We start from the raw sequence: 17,765 nt of genomic DNA, 5'->3' as shown, positions 1-17,765 counted from the left end.
ACTAGAACCAAGAGAACAGTACTGCTGTAACACTAGAACCAATAGAATAGTACTGCTGTAACACTAGAACCAAAATAACAGTACTGCTGTAACACTTTAACCAAGAGAACAGTACTGCTGTAACACTAGAACCAAGAGAACAGTACTGCTGTAACATTCTAGAACCAAGAGAACAGTACTGCTGTAACACTAGAACCAAGAGAACAGTACTGCTGTAACACTAGAACCAAGAGAACAGTACTGCTGTAACACTATAACCAAGAGAACAGTACTGCTGTAACACTTTAACCAAGAGAGCAGTACTGTTGTAACACGCTAAACCAAGAGAACAGTACTGCTGTAACACTAGAACCAAGAGAACAGTACTGCTGTAACACTAGAACCAAGAGAACAGTACTGCTGTAACACTAGAACCAAGAGAACAGTACTGCTGTAACACTAGAACCAAGAGAACAGTACTGCTGTAACACTATAACCAAGAGAACAGTACTACTGTAACACTATAACCAAGAGAACAGTACTGCTGTAACACTATAACCAAGAGAACAGTACTACTGTAACACTATAACCAAGAGAACAGTACTGCTGTAACACTATAACCAAGAGAACAGTACTGCTGAAACACTAGAACCAAGAGAACAGTACTGCTGTAACACTATAACCAAGAGAACAGTACTGCTGTAACACTTTAACCAAAATAACAGTACTGCTGTAACACTAGAACCAAAATAACACTAGAACCAAGAGAATAGTACTGTTGTAACACACTAAACCAAGAGAACAGTACTGCTGTAACACTAGAACCAAGAGAACAGTACTGCTGTAACACTAGAACCAAGAGAACAGTACTGCTGTAACACTAGAACCAAGAGAACAGTACTGCTGTAACACTTTAACCAAGAGAACAGTACTGCTGTAACACTAGAACCAAGAGAACAGTACTGCTGTAACACTAGAACCAAGAGAACAGTACTGCTGTAACACTAGAACCAAGAGAACAGTACTGCTGTAACACTAGAACCAAGAGAACAGTACTGCTGTAACACTAGAACCAAGAGAACAGTACTGCTGTATCACTATAACCAAGAGAACAGTACTGCTGTAACACTAGAACCAAGAGAACAGTACTGCTGTAACACTATAACCAACAGAACAGTACTGCTGTAACACTTTAACCAAGAGAGCAGTACTGTTGTAACACGCTAAACCAAGAGAACAGTACTGCTGTAACACTAGAACCAAGAGAACAGTACTGCTGTAACACAATAACAAAGAGAACAGTACTGCTGTAACACTTTAACCAAGAGAACAGTACTGTTGTAAAACGCTAAACCATGAGAACAGTACTGCTGTAACACTAGAACCAAGAGAACAGTACTGCTGTAACACTAGAACCAAGAGAACAGTACTGCTGTAACACTAGAACCAAGAGAACAGTACTGCTGTAACACTAGAACCAAGAGAACAGTACTGCTGTAACACTAGAACCAAGAGAACAGTACTGCTGTAACACTATAACCAACAGAACAGTACTGCTGTAACACTTTAACCAAGAGAACAGTACTGCTGTAACACTATAACCAAGATAACAATAACACTTTAGAACCCTTCTAACTAATATTAATGATGATGAGTGAGAAAACAGGGGGACAGGATCAGAGTGATAAAGTCAAGACAGTTTAGGGGGTAAGGGTTCACATTTGTATTTTATTTTTTTCACCTTTATTTAACCAGGTAAGCCAGTTGAGAACAAGTTCTCATTTACAACTGCGACCTGGCCAAGATAAAGCAAAGCAGTGCGATAAAAACAACAACACAGAGTTACATATGGGGTAAAACAAAACATAAAGTCAAAAATACATCAGAAAATATATATACAGTGTGTGCAAATGTAGCAAGTTATGGAGGTAAGGCAATAAATAGGCCATAGTGCAAAATAATTACATTTAGTAACACTGGAATGATAGATGTGCAAGAGATGATGTGCAAATAGAGATAGATACTGGGGTGCAAAAGAGCAAAATAAATAACAATATAGGGATGAGGTAGTTGGGTGGGCTAATTTCAGATGGGCTGTGTACAGGTACATATCCCAGTTTTAAGCGGTACGGTTAAAGGTAAGTGTTAGGGTGAAGGTTAGGGTAGAGGTTAGGGGTCAGGTCACCTGTCCCCTCTTATCTGTTCCTCTATGTAAAGCCATTTTTAAAGAGTTAGTGGTAAGGGTGTATTTGTATTTGTTATGGATCCCCATTAGTTCCTGCCAAGGCAGCAGCTACTCTTCCTGGGGTTTATTATGGATCCCCATTAGTTCCTGCCAAGGCAGCAGCTACTCTTCCTGGGGTTTATTATGGATCCCCATTAGTTCCTGCCAAGGCAGCAGCTACTCTTCCTGGGGTTTATTATGGATCCCCATTAGTTCCTGCCAAGGCAGCAGCTACTCTTCCTGGGGTCCAGCAAAATTAAGGCAGTTCTATACAATTAAAAACATTAAGTGTGTGCCCTCAGGTCACAACTCTACAACCACATATTTACAATACAAAATCCATGTGTGTAATGATGCAGAAAAGCTAATCCATGCTTTTGTCACTTCTAGATTAGACTACTGCAATGCTCTACTCTCCGGCTACCCGGATAAAGTACTAAATAAACTTCAGTTAGTGCTAAACACGGCTGCTAGAATCTGGACTAGAACCCAAAAATCTGGTTGGCACTGGTCTCTCTCCCTCTCTCCCTCTCTCCCTCTCTCCCTCCAACCCTCCCTCCAACCCTCCCTCCAACCCTGCTGGTCATCTATGAACGTCTTGAAGAACAATCTGGCCTTAATGGCCATGTACTCTTATAATCGTCGCCACTCTTCAGAGCCTGGTTTCTTCCTAGCCACCGTGCTTCTGCATTGCTTGCTGTTTGGGCTGGGTTTCTATATAGCACTTTGTGACATCTGCTGATGTAAAAAGGGCTTAATAAATACATTTGATTGATTGTATGTATGTTATAATGTGTCTGTTATTGGTAAGGTGTCAGCGGTTCACCTGTCCCGTCTATCTGCTCCACCTCCAGGATGTTGACTCCCACCAGTACGTCCAGAAGGCGTTCTATCCCGTCCACACTGGCGCCCAGCTCCTGGGCAACGCGCTCTGCAGACAGGGGCTTCTGGGACAGTAGCAGGAGGTCAAACACCCCCAACTCACAGGCTGAGAAGATAACCTGATGGGAGGGGCAAAGGTCAGGGGTCAGAGGAGTCTGACAGCATCTTTTGGTGTTAACATGATTGGCCAAAAGAGAGGGGCCTTGATTTATTTCATAATGTCATTTTGTCAGATCTAATCTACATATCTGTACATTATGTTGTAAATATTTCCTGTGGCTTTGTACCATAGGTCAGGGGATGTCAGTCTACATGATAAATAAATATGATAAACTCCAACCTTTGAGACTCTGAATCCATTGAAATACTCCAGCAGTTTAAAGGGGTAGTCCAGTTCGCTCTGGGACAGATGTTCTGCCATGATATGAAGTCCTGATGGGGGAGGAGAGGAGAGTGGGATGGAGGGTGATAGGAGAGAGAAGAGGCAGTGGGCAAAACAGAACAACAGCTCAGCAGCTGAATATAATGCCATGTTGGAACGTTAGTCATGACTGAGTGCTTGCTTGTCTGTTGTGCATAGTTAGCCTATCGGAAAGCCAGACAATGGGATATAGGTTCTTCATAATAAAGCAACCTGGACTCAGGTGAAAGATGTAACATAGTAAATGTAAATCTGTCTCCCTCCATTTAGTATGATATGTTACGTTTCGTATGGTATATATTAGTCCATGCCACTCCATGCCGCTCTGACAGCGTCGCTGCTTGAACCCCTAATAACCAATGTCAACCAATACAACAGGGTTTCACCAGCATCAACCCCTAATAACCAACACCAACAAATACAATAGGGTTTCACCAGCTTCGCTGCTTGAACCCCTAATAACCAACACCAACAAATACAACAGGGTCTCAACAGCTTCGCTGCTTGCACCCCTAATTATATTGGATAACATTTGTGTTTAAATCTACTTGTAAATATGCATTTAAAACCTAAAATGGCCTCTTTCAGCACCATGCTTTTCAGGGCTTACTTGCCATTTGCGCCTGTCCATTTATCATTTTTTGCCAGGGAATTGTACAGCAGTTTCCCTATGACCCTCCAGACAGTTTATTTTAAGGAAAAGCCTCCAGACTTTCCAAGAAAATGTATCTGTTGACACAAAAGGTTTTTAATGAAGTGTTGTATCACAGCACCTCTTCAATTGATGCAGTTGACATTTGATAAAGAACCTGCCGTGCATCAAAGGGGCAATCTACAGTTGCTACACCCATTTTTGGAGTTAATGATATGTACCCATTGATTCTTGAAGAATATAACTTCTGCATGCCTAATGAGCATAGTGCAACTGTCATCCCCCATCACTGTTATTGTTTCAACGGCTGATTGTTGCTTTAAATTCATTCTGATGTCTTATCCGGCTTAGAAACCAGACTAGTCTTTTCTACATCAAATCTCAACTCCTTCCATCCAAGACATGCTGCTGTGTTTATAACAGGCTGCTGTGGTTATAACATGCTGCTGTGTTTATAACATGCTGCTGTGGTTATAACATGCTGCTGTGTTTATAACATGCTGCTGTGTTTATAACATGCTGCTGTGTTTATAACATGCTGCTGTGTGCAGAACATGCTGCTGTGGTTATAACATGCTGCTGTGTTTATAACATGCTGCTGTGTTTATAACATGCTGCTGTGTTTATAACATGCTGCTGTGTTTATAACATGCTGCTGTGGTTATAACATGCTGCTGTGTTTATAACATGCTGCTGTGTTTATAACATGCTGCTGTGTTTATAACATGCTGCTGTGTTTATAACATGCTGCTGTGGTTATAACATGCTGCTGTGTTTATAACATGCTGCTGTGTTTATAACATGCTGCTGTGTTTATAACATGCTGCTGTGGTTATAACATGCTGCTGTGGTTATAACATGCTGCTGTGTTTATAACATGCTGCTGTGGTTATAACATGCTGCTGTGTTTATAACATGCTGCTGTGTTTATAACATGCTGCTGTGTTTATAACATGCTGCTGTGTTTATAACATGCTGCTGTGTTTATAACATGCTGCTGTGGTTATAACATGCTGCTGTGTTTATAACATGCTGCTGTGTGCAGAACATGCTGCTGTGTGCAGAACATGCTGCTGTGGTTATAACATGCTGCTGTGTTTATAACATGCTGCTGTGTTTATAACATGCTGCTGTGTTTATAACATGCTGCTGTGTTTATAACATGCTGCTGTGTTTATAACATGCTGCTGTGGTTATAACATGCTGCTGTGTTTATAACATGCTGCTGTGGTTATAACATGCTGCTGTGTTTATAACATGCTGCTGTGTTTATAACATGCTGCTGTGTTTATAACATGCTGCTGTGTTTATAACATGCTGCTGTGTGCAGAACATGCTGCTGTGTGCAGAACATGCTGCTGTGTGCAGAACATGCTGCTGTGTTTATAACATGCTGCTGTGTTTATAACATGCTGCTGTGTTTATAACATGCTGCTGTGTTTATAACATGCTGCTGTGTGCAGAACATGCTGCTGTGTTTATAACATGCTGCTGTGTGCAGAACATGCTGCTGTGTTTATAACATGCTGCTGTGTTTATAACATGCTGCTGTGTTTATAACATGCTGCTGTGTTTATAACATGCTGCTGTGTTTATAACATGCTGCTGTGTGCAGAACATGCTGCTGTGTTTATAACATGCTGCTGTGGTTATAACATGCTGCTGTGGTTATAACATGCTGCTGTGTTTATAACATGCTGCTGTGTTTATAACATGCTGCTGTGTTTATAACATGCTGCTGTGGTTATAACATGCTGCTGTGTTTATAACATGCTGCTGTGTTTATAACATGCTGCTGTGGTTATAACATGCTGCTGTGTTTATAACATGCTGCTGTGGTTATAACATGCTGCTGTGTTTATAACATTCTGCTGTGGTTATAACATGCTGCTGTGTTTATAACATGCTGCTGTGGTTATAACATGCTGCTGTGTTTATAACATGCTGCTGTGTTTATAACATGCTGCTGTGGTTATAACATGCTGCTGTGTTTATAACATGCTGCTGTGGTTATAACATGCTGCTGTGTTTATAACATGCTGCTGTGGTTATAACATGCTGCTGTGGTTATAACATGCTGCTGTGGTTATAACATGCTGCTGTGTTTATAACATGCTGCTGTGTTTATAACATGCTGCTGTGGTTATAACATGCTGCTGTGGTTATAACATGCTGCTGTGGTTATAACATGCTGCTGTGTTTATAACATGCTGCTGTGTTTATAACATGCTGCTGTGTTTATAACATGCTGCTGTGGTTATAACATGCTGCTGTGTTTATAACATGCTGCTGTGTTTATAACATGCTGCTGTGTTTATAACATGCTGCTGTGTTTATAACATGCTGCTGTGTTTATAACATGCTGCTGTGGTTATAACATGCTGCTGTGTTTATAACATGCTGCTGTGGTTATAACATGCTGCTGTGTTTATAACATGCTGCTGTGGTTATAACATGCTGCTGTGTTTATAACATGCTGCTGTGTTTATAACATGCTGCTGTGTTTATAACATGCTGCTGTGGTTATAACATGCTGCTGTGTTTATAACATGCTGCTGTGGTTATAACATGCTGCTGTGTTTATAACATGCTGCTGTGTTTATAACATGCTGCTGTGTTTATAACATGCTGCTGCGTTTATAACATGCTGCTGTGGTTATAACATGCTGCTGTGTGCAGAACATGCTGCTGTGTGCAGAACATGCTGCTGTGGTTATAACATGCTGCTGTGTTTATAAAATGCTGCTGTGGTTATAACATGCTGCTGTGTTTATAACATGCTGCTGTGGTTATAACATGCTGCTGTGGTTATAACATGCTGCTGTGTTTATAACATGCTGCTGTGTTTATAACATGCTGCTGTGTTTATAACATGCTGCTGTGGTTATAACATGCTGCTGTGTTTATAACATGCTGCTGTGGTTATAACATGCTGCTGTGTTTATAACATGCTGCTGTGGTTATAACATGCTGCTGTGGTTATAACATGCTGCTGTGTTTATAACATGCTGCTGTGGTTATAACATGCTGCTGTGTTTATAACATGCTGCTGTGTTTATAACATGCTGCTGTGTTTATAACATGCTGCTGTGTTTATAACATGCTGCTGTGTTTATAACATGCTGCTGTGTGCAGAACATGCTGCTGTGTTTATAACATGCTGCTGTGTTTATAACATGCTGCTGTGTTTATAACATGCTGCTGTGTTTATAACATGCTGCTGTGGTTATAACATGCTGCTGTGTTTATAACATGCTGCTGTGGTTATAACATGCTGCTGTGTTTATAACATGCTGCTGTGTTTATAACATTCAGCTGTTATAGAGTAGTTTCAGTAACTTCTACTAACAATAAGAAGTACCATTATCAGTACATAGTCACTTTCCCTCTACCTAACTAACCTGTACCCCCGCACATTGACTCGGTACCGGTAGCCCCGCACATTGACTCGGTACCGGTAGCCCCGCACATTGACTCGGTACCTGTACCCCCGCACATTGACTCGGTACCTGTACCCCCGCACATTGACTCGGTACCGGTAGCCCCGCACATTGACTCGGTACCGGTAGCCCCGCACATTGACTCGGTACCGGTAGCCCCGCACATTGACTCGGTACCTGTACCCCCGCACATTGACTCGGTACCGGTATCCCTGCACATTGACTCGGTACCGGTAGCCCCGCACATTGACTCGGTACCGGTAGCCCCGCACATTGACTCGGTACCGGTAGCCCCGCACATTGACTCGGTACCTGTACCCCCGCACATTGACTCGGTACCGGTAGCCCCGCACATTGACTCGGTACCGGTAGCCCCGCACATTGACTCGGTACCGGTAGCCCAGCACATTGACTCGGTACCGGTAGCCCAGCACATTGACTCGGTACCGGTAGCCCCGCACATTGACTCAGTACCTGTACCCACGCACATTGACTCGGTACCGGTAGCCCCGCACATTGACTCGGTACCGGTAGCCCAGCACATTGACTCGGTACCGGTAGCCCCTGTATATAGCCTTGTTATTGTTATTTTATTGTGCCATTTTTTATCTTCTTTTTTTTGTTTATTTAGTAAATATTTTCTTAACTCTATTTTCTTAAATCTGCATTGTTGGTTAAAGGCTTGTACATTTTTACATTTACATTTTAGTCATTTAGCAGACGCTCTTATCCAGAGCGACTTACAGTGGGGAAAAAAAGTATTTAGTCAGCCACCAATTGTGCAAGTTCTCCCACTTAAAAAGATGAGAGAGGCCTGTAATTTTCATCATAGGTACACGTCAACTATGACAGACAAATTGAGAGAAAAAAATCCAGAAAATCACATTGTAGGATTTTTTATGAATTTATTTGCAAATTATGGTGGAAAATAAGTATTTGGTCACCTACAAACAAGCAAGATTTCTGGCTCTCACAGACCTGTAACTTATTCTTTAAGAGGCTCATCTGTCCTCCACTCGTTACCTGTATTAATGGCACCTGTTTGAACTTGTTATCAGTATAAAAGACACCTGTCCACAACCTCAAACAGTCACACTCCAAACTCCACTATGGCCAAGACCAAAGAGCTGTCAAAGGACACCAGAAACAAAATTGTAGACCTGCACCAGGCTGGGAAGACTGAATCTGCAATAGGTAAGCAGCTTGGTTTGAAGAAATCAACTGTGGGAGCAATTATTAGGAAATGGAAGACATACAAGACCACTGATAATCTCCCTCGATCTGGGGCTCCACGCAAGATCTCACCCCGTGGGGTCAAAATGATCACAAGAACGGTGAGCAAAAATCCCAGAACCACACGGGGGGACCTAGTGAATGACCTGCAGAGAGCTGGGACCAAAGTAACAAAGCCTACCATCAGTAACACACTACGCCGCCAGGGACTCAAATCCTGCAGTGCCAGACGTGTCCCCCTGCTTAAGCCAGTACATGTCCAGGCCCGTCTGAAGTTTGCTAGAGTGCATTTGGATGATCCAGAAGAGGATTGGGAGAATGTCATATGGTCAGATGAAACCAAAATATAACTTTTTGGTAAAAACTCAACTCGTCATGTTTGGAGGACAAAGAATGCTGAGTTGCATCCAAAGAACACCATACCTACTGTGAAGCATGGGGGTGTTTTTCTGCAAAGGGACCAGGACGACTGATCCGTGTAAAGGAAAGAATGAATGGGGCCATGTATTGTGAGATTTTGAGTGAAAACCTCCTTCCATCAGCAAGGGCATTGAAGATGAAACGTGGCTGGGTCTTCCAGCATGACAATAATCCCAAACACACCGCCCGGGCAACGAAGGAGTGGCTTCGTAAGAAGCATTTCAAGGTCCTGGAGTGGCCTAGCCAGTCTCCAGATCTCAACCCCATAGAAAATCTTTGGAGGGAGTTGAAAGTCCGTGTTGCCCAGCGACAGCCCCAAAACATCACTACCCTAGAGGAGATCTGCATGGAGCAATGGGCCAAAATACCAGCAACAGTGTGTGAAAACCTTTTGAAGACTTACAGAAAACGTTTGACCTGTGTCATTGCCAACAAAGGGTATATAACAAAGTATTGAGAAACTTTTGTTATTGACCAAATACTTATTTTCCACCATAATTTGCAAATAAATTCATTAAAAATCCTATAATGTGATTTTCTGGATTTTTTTTTCTCATTTTGTCTGTCATAGTTGACGTGTACCTATGATGACAATTACAGGCCTCTCATCTTTTTAAGTGGGAGAACTTGCACAATTGGTGGCTGACTAAATACTTTTTTCCCCACTGTACATGAGCAATTAGGGTTAAGTGCCTTGCTCAAGGGCACAGACAGATTTTTCACCTAGTCGGCTCGGGGATTAGAACCAGCGACCTTTCGGTTACTGGCACAACGCTCTTAACCACTAAGCTACCTGCCGCCCAGTAAGCTACCTTACTTTACAGTAAGCATTTCACTGTAAGGTCTACACCTGTTGTATTCGGTGCATGTGACAAATACCATTTGGGTTAGGGTTATAGTCTACACCATGTGACAAATACCATTTGGGTTAGGGTTATAGTCTACACCATGTGACAAATACCATTTGATTTGATCAGTTTTCTTTTTAGGTCCCCATTTGTCCTGAGTTCAGCCTCTAGATCCCATCACCAGGGGTTGGTTAGGGGGTCACCAGGGGTCATCTAGGGGGTCACCAGGGGTCGTCTAGGGGGTCACCAGGGGTCGTCTAGGGGGTCACCAGGGGTTGTCTAGTGGGTCACCAGGGGTTGTCTAGGGGGTCACCAGGGGTTGTCTAGGGGGTCACCAGGGGTTGTCAAGGGGGTCACCCGGGGTCGTCTAGTGGGTCACCAGGGGTCGTCTAGGGGGTCACCAGGGGTTGTCTAGTGGGTCACCAGGGGTTGTCTAGTGGGTCACCAGGGGTTGTCTAGGGGGTCACCAGGGGTTGTCTAGGGGGTCACCAGGGGTTGTCTAGTGGGTCACCAGGGGTTGTCTAGTGGGTCACCAGGGGTCGTCTAGGGGGTCACCAGGGGTCGTCTAGGGGGTCACCAGGGGTCGTCTAGGGGGTCACCAGGGGTTGTCTAGTGGGTCACCAGGGGTTGTCTAGGGGGTCACCAGGGGTTGTCTAGGGGGTCACCAGGGGTCGTCTAGGGGGTCATCAGGGGTTGTCTAGTGGGTCATCAGGGGTTGTCTAGTGGGTCACCAGGGGTCGTCTAGTGGGTCACCAGGGGTTGTCTAGAGGGTCACCAGGGGTTGTCTAGGGGTCACCAGACTCTTCTGGTGGAGGGTCGTTGGTCTGCTCCAGTGCTCTGTTAATGTTTTGAAGCTGGGAAAATATGTCCTTGTTCTGTTCTCTCAGGATCATCAGAAAGGTCACCATTTCCTGCAGTACAGCTGTGAACAACAGTGTATCACAAGAGTAGGGGTGTAAATACATGTAGGCCTAATGCTATTTGTAAAATGGGTGCATCATACTTTAAAATCATCCATTAAGGGGCAATTTGCAGTTCAAACAATAACAAAACAGGCACCCCAACACTGTTTTAGTAAAGGGTTGAGGAATGGGGCTGGAGAAATGTAACTCAGATTCATAGAGCTATCGATGCAACATTATAGTTAAACAGGCCTATATTTTTTTACATTTACATTTTAGTCATTTAGCAGACGCTCTTATCGGAGGGATGCAGGGCCGGGGCTCTCTCGGAGGGATGCAGGGCCGGGGCTCTCTCGGAGGGATGCAGGGCCGGGGCTCTCTCGGAGGGATGCAGGGCCGGGGCTCTCTCGGAGGGATGCAGGGCCGGGGCTCTCTCGGAGGGATGCAGGGCCGGGGCTCTCTCGGAGGGATGCAGGGCCGGGGCTCTCTCGGAGGGATGCAGGGCCGGGGCTCTCTCGGAGGGATGCAGGACAGAGGCCATGTCTGGACTGTAAGATGTAGGGAGGCTGTTGGGGGGATTCAGGGCGAAGGGGCTATCAGGACTGTAAGAAGTAAGGGTTCTCTTGGGTAGAGTGGGTTCAGTCTCGGGTAAGTCTCTCTCTTTGCTGTACAGGGTAGGTCTTAGAGGTAGAACTACTCTGGAGGTCGGTAGAAGCTGGTGGTGAAATAAATGGAGCCGGCTTTAAAGCTACTTCCCCTGCCGTCCTGCTCTCCTGTCATCAGCCTCTTCATCCTCACTTGAGCTCAACTTCCTTGCTCCTCTAATGGAGGAAAACATGCAAAGTTGAATAGAAATGCAAAGTTTACAGATGTTTGAAGTCACTGAGAACTTAAAAAAAGTTACTCACATAATCAGAGATGATTCTATTAGTATATGATGATAAATGGAAAACACTTGTAAAAGCTTAAGTTCTATCGGTATTGAGAAACTGGGCCCGTCAGTAATATGTACCGGTTCTGTCTTCTCTCTTCTTCTGTAGACTGGGAGATCATTCTCAGTGGTTGCAGTTCAGTGGGTTTTTCAGATTTGGATCATTTGGACCTAACTTGTTTATATGATAAAAATACAAATAAATGTTTTGCTTAAAAAAAGGCAAAGATAAACAAACAGCTCTTGCAATATTCTTAGATTCAATATTCTTAGATTCAATATTCTTAGATTCAATATTCTTACATTCAATATTCTATATTCTTAGATTCTATATTCTTAGATTCAGTATTCTTAGATTCTATATTCTATATTCTTAGATTCGATATTCTTAGATTCAATATTCTTAGATTCAATATTCTTAGATTCAATATTCTTAGATTCAATATTCTTAGATTCAATATTCTTAGATTCAATATTCTTAGATTCAATATTCTACATTCTTAGATTCAATATTCTTAGATTCAATATTCTACATTCTTAGATTCTACATTCTTAGATTCTACATTCTTAGATTCTACATTCTTAGATTCTACATTCTTAGATTCTACATTCTTAGATTCTATATTCTTAGCCACTTTACAACAAGAGACAGTGAAGGAAGATCATTACAAACCATTTGAACTATTCACAAACTATCAAAAGGCGAGCCAGTTAACTCTCAACCTCTACACCAATGATTTGTTCATCAACGTACCATTTGAATATTCAATTGGTACTCTGTAGAATTTCCAGTCTGGATGGGGTGTTTCTTTGTCTTTCACAGATTTGGCCATTTTGGAAGAATTTGTTGTATTTGTCCATCTGCACATCTGACCATTTACTAGCCAACTGTCTCACACCACCGCCATCTCCATTCTCACTGACTGTGTAGAAATTCCACAACATGGAACATCTGTTTAAAAATAAAAATATGAAATCATAATAGATATTGAGTGCTGAATTTCTTATTTGGGTTGTTGACAAATTGGCAGATAAAAAATGTAATTGAATTATGATTTTCTAGTATTAATGGCAGATGTGTTGCACATCCAGTTGTAAATTTTAAAAACATACAATCTACCTGCAGTGAAGCCGCTCAACATTTACATGACATTCAGTCATCCAGCAGACACTCCTATCCAGAACGGCCCACAGGAGCAACCACGGTCAAGCACCCACGGTCAAGCACCCCGCCCAAGAGCACAAGGACAGATCCCCCACCCAGTCGAATCGGGGACCCGAACCAGCGACCTCTCGGCCACCGGCTCAAGCTCACAACCGCCAGGCCACCAACCATCCAAGATCCCCAACACAGTTCCCCTCGAGAGCTGCCCCTCAACCATCCAAGACCCCTCCACAGTGACTTTATTTTTGACTTTTATCTTGTTAGTAAAGTTAGCAAGAAGTTGGTGGGTGCCAACTTCTTGTCAAAATAGTTTTTAAACTGTTTACAGAGCATTCGGAAAGTATTCAGACCCCTTCCCTTTTTCCACATTTTGTTACGTTACAGCCTTATTCTAAAATGGATTAAATAAATAAAAATCCTCATTAATCTACACACAATACCCCATAATGACAAAGCGAAAACAGATTTTGAAATGTTTGCACATTTATTTAAAAAAACAATAAACTTAAATACCTTATTTACATAAGTATTCAGACCCTTTACTATGAGACTCGAAATTGAGCTCAGGTGCATTATTACGCTCGTCTGGGACAATATTGACAATCCGGAGTTCCAATCCGGTAATTGTTTGCTAGCAGAGGATTACAGCAAGGAGGTGGCTATGCTTAGCAAGCAAATCTCAATTCTGCATGAATTTACAGGGGAAAACGCAAATCTGAACTTTCTCAACTCCTATGGCTGGACGCCACTCGGGCCTGATGGATGTTTCCCCGCCTTGTCATCTGTCCCTATCTGAATGGGCTGTGCTACCTGGAACTTGCCTGCCAAGGAAGTCGTCTCCATCTGCTTCTCCTCCTCCATCCTGTAGTGAAGTAGACGAGCCGTGGTCCTCTGTAGCTCAGCTGGTAGAGCACAGCGCTTGTAACGCCAAGGTAGTGGGTTCGATCCCCGGGACCACCCATACACAAAAATGTATGCACGCATGACTGTAAGTCGCTTTGGATAAAAGTGTCTGCTAAATGGCATATTATTATTATTATTATTATTATAGACAGAGAACAGCAAGAGGATTGTTCCAATCAGCGCTGGTCCCATGTCACAAGTCGTGGAAACCGAAGGAAGCGGCATGCTGCTAAGCGGACGGGAGTGACAGAGGTTCAGAGCAGATTGACATGAGGAATATCTTCACTGCACTGGTGCCTGATCTACCTGCTCCTTCATCACTGGGACTGCCTGTGTCTGGGACTGCCTGTGTCTGGGACTGCCTGTGTCTGGGACTGCCTGTGTCTGGTACGGACTGTCTGTGTCTGGGACTGCCTGCCTGTGTCTGGGACTGCCTGCCTGTGTCTGGGACTGCCTGTGTCTGGGACTGCCTGTGTCTGGGACTGCCTGTGTCTGGGACTGCCTGTGTCTGGGACTGCCTGTGTCTGGGACTGCCTGTGTCTGGGACTGCCTGTGTCTGCGACGGCGGTGCTGACTCCAACTACACTGACTCCAGCAGAGGCTTCGTCTTCGAGTTCGGCTCCTTTCCCTCTCTCTGGTTCAATGGTGAGAAATGTCTCAGTCCCTGGATAAAAAACGTTGTTCTATCCAGGAGGACGAATAGAGGACATCAATAAGCTGCTCCCAAACATTTTAAACCAGCATCAGGAAGTCGAGTCTATCATAGTTCATGTGGGATTCAATGACATTATTGAGGGCAGCTCAGAACAGCTGGAGATGGATTTTAAAGAACTGATTGGGTCTCTGCTTGACACCAACAAACACCCCATAATATCTGGCCCTCTGCCCTCCCTAAATCGTGGCATTGAACGGTTCAGCAGACATTTAGCCCTCCATAACTGGCTACGAGACTATTGCAGCTCTGTGGGTGTAACATTTATTGACAATTTTGATACCTTCTGGAAAGAAAGCTTGTTTTATAAGGAGGATGGGTTCCTAGATCTTTTCATAGCATTATAAGGCTGCGTTGAGACAATGACTGATCAATGACCCTACCATTGTGTTGCTGAGTTGTCATAATGCTTCAGCAAATGTACATTATCCCAGGGGTGTTGGAAGACACAAGGTAAGTAACCTAATTTATGTCCCTCTAACTGCCCTGAATGCCTCTGCTGATCCTACAGCTATAATATGCAATAATCATGTGCCTATGAACCAGAGTTATACTGTTAGCACTGAGGTGGTGTGCCCTAGTAGGAAGTCCACTGTGTGCAGCTCACCCTGCACTAACAGAAATAGCATGAGAATGTCTACCTCTGCTAAGCTTCCCAGTAGCACAATGAAAACAATCAAGCATCCCAGAAAAGTGCTAAAAATAGCCCACGGTTACATATGTAGCCTAAGAAACAAGGTTCATGAAAATAACTTGCTAGTAACAGATGACATTCATATTCTGAAACTCACTTAGATATTACCTTTGATGATACAGTGGTAGTAATACATGGTTATAAGATCTACAGAAAAGACAGAAACGCTAAAGGTGGAGGTGTTGCTGTTTATATACAGAACCACATTCCTGTAAAGATTAGAGAGGATCTCATGTTAAATGCTGTTGAAGTAATATGGCTACAGGTTCATCTGCCTCACCTAAAGCCCATTCTGGTGGGAAGCTGCTATAGACCACCAAGTGCTAACAGTCAGTATCTGGATAATGTGTGTGAAATGCTTGATAATGTATGTGATATCAACAGAGAGGTATATTCTCTGGGTGATTTAAATATTGACTGGCTTTCATCAAGCTGCCCACTCAAGAAAAAGCTTCAAACTGTAACCAGTGCATGCAACCTGGTTCAGGTTATCAGTATCTAGGAAAACCAAAGTTCCAAAGGCTGGGCCTAATATAGTGTATAAGAGGTCATACAATAAGTTTTGTAGTGATTCTTATGTTGATAATGTAAATAATATTTGCTGTGGTGTGTAATGAGGAGAAACCAGATGCTGCACACATTTATGACATTGCTTATTCCAGTTACTAATAAGCATGAACCCATTAAGAAAATAACTAAAAATGGTTAAATCCCCTTGGATTGATGAGGAATTGAAAATGTGTATGGTTGAGAGGGATGAGGCAAAAGGTATGGCAAATAAGTCTGGCAGCAAAACCAATTGGCAAATGTACTGCAAATTGACAAATCATGTGACTAAACTGAATATAAATAAGAAGAAACTCCACTGTGAAACAAAGATAAATGACATAAAGAATGATAGTAAAAAGCTTTGGAGCACCTTGAATGAAATGTTGGGCAAAAAGACAAACTCATTCATTGAATCAGATGGCTCATTCATCACAAAACCCACTGATATGGCCAACTACTTTAATTATTTTTTTCATTGGCAAGATTAGCAAATTTAGGCATGACAGCAACAAATGCTGACACTACACATCCAAGTATATCTGACCAAATTATGAAAGACAAGCATCGTAATTTTGAATTCCGTAAAGTGAGTGTGGAAGAGGTGAAAAAAGTATTGTTGTCTAGCAACAATGACAAGCCACAAGGGTCTGACAACTTGGATGGAAAATTACTGAGGATAATAGCTGAAGATATTGCCACTCCTATTTGACATACCTTCAATTTAAGCCTACTAGATAGTGTGTGCCCCCAGGCCTGGAGGGAAGCATAAGTCATTTCGCTACCAAAGAATAGTAAAGCCCCCTTTACTGGCTCAAATAGCCGACCAATCAGCCTGTTACCAACCCTTAGTAAACATTAGGAAAAAATTGTGTTTGACCAGATACAATGCTATTTTACAGTAAACAAATTGACAACAGACTTTTAGCACACTTATAGGGAAGGACATTCAACAAGCACAGCACTTACACAAATGACTGATGATTGGCTGAGAGAAATTTATGATAAAAAGATTGTGGGGGCTGTTTTGTTAGACTTCAGTGAGGCTTTTGACATTATCAATCATAGTCTGCAGCTGGAAAAACGTATGTGTTATGGCTTTACACCCCCTGCTATATTTTGGATAAAGAGTTACCTGTCTAACAGAACACCGTGTTCTTTAATGGATGCCTCACAAACTTAACCCAGGTAGAATCAGGAATTCCCCAGGGCAGCTGTCTAGGCCCCTTACTTTTTCCCATCTTTACTAACGACATGCCACTGGCTTTGAGTAAAGCCAGTGTGTCTATGTATGCGGATGACTCAACACTGTACACGTCAGCTACTACAGCAACTGAAATAACTGCAACACTTAACAAAGAGGTAAGGAATAAGTTTGTCCTGAATATTTCCAAAACTAAAAGCATTGTATTTCAGTCAAATCATTCACTAAACCCTAAACCTCAACTACATCTCGTAATGAATAATGTGGAAATTGAGCAAGTTGAGGAGACTAAACTGCTTGGAGTAACCCTGGATTGTAAACTGTTATGGTCAAAGCATATTGATACAACAGTAGCTAAGATGGGGAGAAGTATGTCCATAATTAAGCGCTGCTCTGCCTTCTTAACAACACTATCAACAAGGCAGGTCCTACAGGCCATAGTTTTGTCTCACCTGGACTACTGTTCAGTCGTGTGGTCAGGTGCCACAAAGACGGACTTGGGAAAATTGCAGTTGGCTCAGAACAGGGCAGCACAGCTGGCCCTTAAAAGTACACGGAGAGCTAACATTAATGACATGCATGTCAATCTCTCCTGGCTCAGAGTGGAAG

At 42.8% G+C, this 17,765-nt stretch overlaps 1 protein-coding gene across 1 annotated transcript in view; it reads right to left on the bottom strand.

Annotated features, from left to right (window-relative positions):
* Positions 1-17,765, bottom strand: part of asmt2 (acetylserotonin O-methyltransferase 2) — a 110,820-nt gene that overhangs the window by 71,338 nt on the left and 21,717 nt on the right. Inside the window, exons 2-3 of the mRNA XM_084193828.1 lie at positions 3,426-3,517; positions 3,030-3,204 (exon numbers count right to left, since the gene is read on the bottom strand). Of these exons, the coding sequence (XP_084049954.1) occupies positions 3,030-3,204; positions 3,426-3,506 (256 nt within the window). The 5' untranslated portion in view covers positions 3,507-3,517. The remainder of the gene's footprint in view (positions 1-3,029; positions 3,205-3,425; positions 3,518-17,765) is intronic.

This window comes from Coregonus lavaretus (assembly GCF_964263955.1).
Source record: "Coregonus lavaretus genome assembly, contig: HAP1_SCAFFOLD_655, whole genome shotgun sequence".
Classification (NCBI taxonomy): domain Eukaryota; kingdom Metazoa; phylum Chordata; class Actinopteri; order Salmoniformes; family Salmonidae; genus Coregonus; species Coregonus lavaretus.
Note: the sequence above shows the minus strand (reverse complement) of the source record. Positions and strands in the feature narration are given on the sequence as shown.